We start from the raw sequence: 5,302 nt of genomic DNA, 5'->3' as shown, positions 1-5,302 counted from the left end.
CTGCTCCTCAGCCTGTCGCAAGGGGACGAAAAACGAAGCCGGTCATTCGACTAAAACGCACGATCCAACGGAGCGTGACAATTTAAAGAGAAAAAAAAGTCAAGGATCAGAACGTGTAGGAAGAGTCGGGGAAGCGACTGAAGGATCGTTCGTCGTGTTGTTACAGAGACTCGTACGTCGATGACGTCACCAAGTTTGCTCATCGACCGTAGCAACCTCGTTGTTGCTGTAAACGGTGCTCACCTTCGGCGAAGGTTTATGTTAACTGTGTAGCCCGTGCTCGGGACGTGTTAAACGACGAAGCGACAATAACTCCGTCTCGTCGGTGCAGTGACACCGAGGGAATTCATCAGCGAACAGAATAGAACAGCCGTATCAAGTACAACGAGATTTTGCCACCGTTGAACTTTGACATTTCACGGTTCGTCGTCATTGGCTCGTTCGCGACGAGAGAAGAGACAACAAGAGAGGGAGGGCTTTAAATCAATTAATGAGATGAAGTACCATCGAGCACTTAATTATCTGAATTCACACTTTCTCGTCGTTCACGAACAACGACTAGTACGCAAATACCTAGAAGAGGAACACGACAGGGAAACGGATCTCCGTCTGTATGAGAAGGAAATTCGATTCTCAAGCCGTGTTCCCCGGCTTGTAAAATACAATCGTCAGATAATAAGATTCTTATCTTTTTCTTGCAGTTCCTGACGCTTTGTTCCCGATTGTTTCGTCGAAGGACTAAATAGGAGAAAGCCTTACCAGAGCTCGATTAAATTGCGCGGTGGCTTCGTTCAATCTTCGACGACAGTCCCGTTCCATCTGATCTAACGCCATGGCACGCTTGTCCCTGGAGATGACAGCTGCTTCGTACGCTTTCTCGGCTTCCTCGCGTTCCCTCTCCGCCTGCATACGTTCGTTCTTTTGCTTTTCGATCCACCACCTCATCTCTTCTTTCTGCGCTTTCGACCGTTCTTTTGCATTATCGTCCTCGCCCGCGAATCTGCAGCATTCGACCATCAAATATTTAACATCGTTCCTTCTCAAGCTCGAGGAGATTCTCACGCGAATGAAATTTACTACGACAACATTTACTTCTGTCCAAAACCAGCTTCAAAAGAAAGGTCGACATCGCCTTTTTTAAGAGCAGTCGGATCGTAAAGATCGAAATCCCGACGCTGTTCAGCACGCTGATACTGCTGTCTAAAGTGTTCGATCTCCTTATTTATATTTCGCCTTTCCTGGAAAATCAACAAATGACAAGGTGTAACGTGGATTCCGCTAACAAAGTATTGAAAAGGTAAGAAACGCGCAAAGAGCAACGAGTACGCGAACAAAGTCGGAATTTTTAACGATGACACTGCAAAAGACAATTAATCATCCGGCCGTTTACTTTTTACCGTCCATAATTGACAGTTTACCTCTTCTTGTTCTTTTTCCAGCAGTAAAGCGACCTTACTACTGCGAATCAAATTCTCGTCGAGCTGAGATTCTCGGGCCTGTTCCAGCTCACGCTGCTGCTTCTTTTCCGCGACCTGTTTGTCCAAGAATTCCTTGTCTATCTGCGGGTGTTACGGATAAAAATTATTATGCCGGACGTACTCGAAAGCGCAGCATGATATATCGTTCTTTCGCGTGCGTATACACTTATCGTTTTTGTCCTTCATGCACGATCGATCTGTAACAGGTTATCGTGCTCGATGGAAACACTTTGCTCCTTCAGACTTACTCCGATTTTCCTGAATCGTGGATTGAATATTCGTTCCTTTCTTTCCGCATCTATCTGCCGTCTGCGCTGAATGGATGCGGCCAGTTTCAGGTCTTCTTTGGTCGCGGTTTGAAACTTCAGCATCGTGCCAAATTCGATCTACGTGAGGACGAGCGTAACCAGAGCCCGAGTGTCAGCTAGCCACGAAAGCCGCAAGAATCACGTGGAATTCGTTACCATGGAGCGTTTGAGCGATAAACATGGCGTTACCTTGTCAAAATCTAACGCGTTCTTCGTATCGAAGCAGAGCATGAGAGATTCCTATTTATCGATTAAGAAGAAACTTGGCCAATTTTACTTTTATCTACACAAATCGGTTGATAATGTTGGATTGCTTTTAATTAATCGTAAACACGTGATTATATTATATAAAGCGTGATATTAACGCCATTAATCATGTTCGAATTCAGGCGATAGTAGCATCTATTTGACGCACATATATAGAGTGCTAATAAGAATATTTGCATGAAAAAGTCACGTGAAGAGCAGATGTTGAAGGAGTAAACATGTGTCGTACAACGTATCTGTTGACTCGGCGAAAGTCATTACGGATGATTCGTGACTTTACGTTTCTGTATTATCACGCTTCTGTGAACGTCTGTATCGATCGTATATACATATGTACATAGTTCATAGCGTGTTGGCGACCGCCTACAATTGCAGAGCTTACGACAGGAATAAAGAACGAATTTAGTCGCCTTCTTTGATTTCTTTGTGTGGACGTTGTGTTTCGCGTGACATCGTGACTCACGGAGCCGCCGTTGTCGCATCGTTTTCTTCGACAATGAGAACTCTGTAATGAGAACGAATTACGAATCAAACGTAAGCATAGATTTTAGAGCGTTGTCGAAGGCACGTGGAAGCCACGAGAACGCCACATTGTTTATTAAATATTCTAGGCTCAAATCGTTTTGCGCGAATCGCGAGAAGCTCGAATAAATCGTCGTGAAAGGCAAAGCCTCTTTACGGCTTCCAGCTGGATACGATGAAAAGAATATTATACGCTGTTGGTACGCGTTGCCATAGATTTTAAGGAAATACTCGCCTCGTTTCCTCTTTTATCGATTCGAACGAACGGTGCAATTTGTGTCTCTTATTTTATCCAAAGATTCCGCTATGCCGTTAATACTACCGGAAAGTGAAAAAAGAAACGCGCTAACAGACGAGATTTCACTGATCTTTAATTACAGGGACGTAACCGGAGGAAAAAGCGATTCGTTTATTACCGTACGATAGGTTTGTTTCCTGTTAATTACATCGCTACCACGATGATTATGGGAAACGTTTCGATGATACTCGCGTTGAGAGTTTCGTTCGACTATTGATATTCTTCTATGCGTCATCGAACGACGTTCAACGACGAGCAACAGTTTTCGAACAATGCAAACGAATATCGATGCTGTCACGAATTTTGCGCTCTTATTAGAATGTGTTAACACGATCGTGGTATTGTATTCGCGGCTAATGATTCTAATTGTTCGCTTAATGGGAAAACGCACGTGCCTTCGGTTGACCTATATTTAACGTATCGGGCCATATGGTTGGAGATTGCCAGTGCAGATCATGGAAAAGAGGTTACACGAATAACTGTCTATCTATAACGTGAAAGGAGACGATCAAGGTAAAAGATACAAACCCAATGGTTTTTGTAGCAAATTCAATTTTGTATGTTTAAAACGAGGGAGTTCGGATTTTAACGCGCAAAGGATCATAACTAGGAGCGGTTTGCGTAATTACGATAAACCGAAGAAAAAGTAGTCTTCTTACTTTCCTTTTCCTTAAGTACTCTTAATAACGAATATAGATTAACGTACAAGAGTTGCACGTTTCCTGTATAACGATTCGAGTTCAGAGAGTGAGGTTTGCCAGAAATAAAACTCTCCTTTGAAGCACGAGACGTCTATTTGTGTCATATTTTCGCAATGGCAAGTTGAGAAACTTAAAGAGCAGTCGTTTCTGCAAAAATACGTTCTTTGAATGTATACGGAGTTGCCGATTAAAAGAATCGCTTCATTAAAAGTTCACTCTTCCAAAGAAGAGTTTATTTAAGATTGAAAAAAGATACTAATTGTTTCTGTTTTTCAGTTATGTTTACCTACCGTATGGCTGTCGATATTAATGAAAGATAAATAAAATTGAATGATATCTCGAAACGCCTGACAGAACTAAGAACTCACACGCCAATTAAAGAAAAAACAAATGCACACATGTATATCTGTCTGTATGGTGCAAAACTTTAACGTTATAAGAAGTACGAAAGAACAAACCCATTCAAGAAACGTAAATCCACTGCTCCTAAAAAAGGAATTACACGGATTAGCGGCGCGTTTTAATTCACACGGTAGTTTTCTCGCGTTGCTAAAGAAATAAAAGAAATAACAATAATAATTGCAATATCGGGCGCAGCATTTAAGTAGATTCCGCGTGGGGACTCGCGGAAAAATGAGTTCCATGTTTTCGCGGTACCCCGCACGTCCGATCCAAAGAGAAGATGCCCCGAAGCGAAGCGAGACTCGACGGCGCCTGCGTGACCATGTGACGCCATTGGCGAACCGGGCAGCTCGTCCGCTAGACATTCAGTCTCGCCTCAGCATCGAGCGAGGTTGTATGTGTTCACGGTGCGCAATTGCTTGGCAAGCTATCACGGAAGTAGTCGAAGCTCGAGTTAATCCGACGGTGGTCGCGCTAACGTATTCGAAGGTACAAAAACACGAAACAAACCGGATCGCGTGACGTCGAAAGTCGAGCAAATATCGCGAGGCTGAGTGAACGCTAAACTTTTCCTCGTCCCGTACGCCTGGAACGGATCGGTCGAAATCGATCGAAACATTGTCAAATAACGAAAGGTGTAGAACAAGCCAGGAACAGGGAAAAAAGAAAAAGTAAAGGAGGAAGAAAGAACGAAAGAGATATTCGCGAAGCTCGTTCGTTCCGCCTGTAGTTATCGTTTGAACGGACGATTAACACGCGATACGCGCGCGTCCCTCTTCGTTTGTTCTTTTTTTTTTTTTTTAAATCAGACTACGAACCATAACTAAACCCTCGCGTCCCTCGCACCGTTCCAATTAACGTTCCAGTGATAAACACGTGTATCCGAGAGTGCAAGGGACAAAGAGAAAGGGCAACCAGACAGGCAAATTTGTTCATTCTCGTTGCGAACGATGCTACTGTTGTTCGGCGAGTGACAAATTCTAACTAAGGAGGCATACAAACGTATATATACACGTATAATACATCGTACACGCGTTTATTCCGTAGTGTTTGTCGGTACGTTCGGCTCCGTGAGCACATCGCGGAGAGTACATGCAACGATCGGGTGCGTTATCGCGTGTGTCGAATCGTCGTTACCCTTACTATGCACACTGAGAGGTACCCGATTACTATGAGAGAATGAGTTGCTCGGTGAAGATTTCGTGTGGTAAGAACTGGAGCGGGTCGCAGCGGAGGATCAATTCCCTCGCGGAGGAAACGACGTGCCCTACGGCTGGAAGCACAAGCTGCGCCGGCTTAGCGGGCCAACCGAACGCCGTAGCGTCG

At 44.1% G+C, this 5,302-nt stretch overlaps 2 protein-coding genes across 2 annotated transcripts in view; one reads left to right on the top strand and one right to left on the bottom strand.

Annotated features, from left to right (window-relative positions):
- The window catches only part of LOC100749978 (RIB43A-like with coiled-coils protein 2), a 3,408-nt gene extending 1,534 nt beyond the window's left edge, over nt 1-1,874 (bottom strand). Inside the window, exons 1-5 of the mRNA XM_003494715.4 lie at nt 1,727-1,874; nt 1,419-1,559; nt 1,093-1,238; nt 760-1,000; nt 1-12 (exon numbers count right to left, since the gene is read on the bottom strand). Coding sequence (XP_003494763.1) covers nt 1-12; nt 760-1,000; nt 1,093-1,238; nt 1,419-1,559; nt 1,727-1,849 — 663 coding nt within the window. The 5' untranslated portion in view covers nt 1,850-1,874. The remainder of the gene's footprint in view (nt 13-759; nt 1,001-1,092; nt 1,239-1,418; nt 1,560-1,726) is intronic.
- Nucleotides 1,875-3,847: 1,973 nt separating this feature from the next.
- Nucleotides 3,848-5,302, top strand: part of LOC100745802 — a 58,192-nt gene continuing 56,737 nt past the window's right edge. Inside the window, exon 1 of the mRNA XM_012393488.3 lies at nt 3,848-5,298. Within this exon, the coding sequence (XP_012248911.1) occupies nt 5,156-5,298 (143 nt within the window). The 5' untranslated portion in view covers nt 3,848-5,155. The remainder of the gene's footprint in view (nt 5,299-5,302) is intronic.

The sequence above is a fragment of the Bombus impatiens genome, unplaced genomic scaffold (genome assembly GCF_000188095.3).
Source record: "Bombus impatiens unplaced genomic scaffold, BIMP_2.2 scf_3474, whole genome shotgun sequence".
In the NCBI taxonomy this organism is placed as follows: Eukaryota; Metazoa; Arthropoda; class Insecta; order Hymenoptera; family Apidae; genus Bombus; species Bombus impatiens.
Note: the sequence above shows the minus strand (reverse complement) of the source record. Positions and strands in the feature narration are given on the sequence as shown.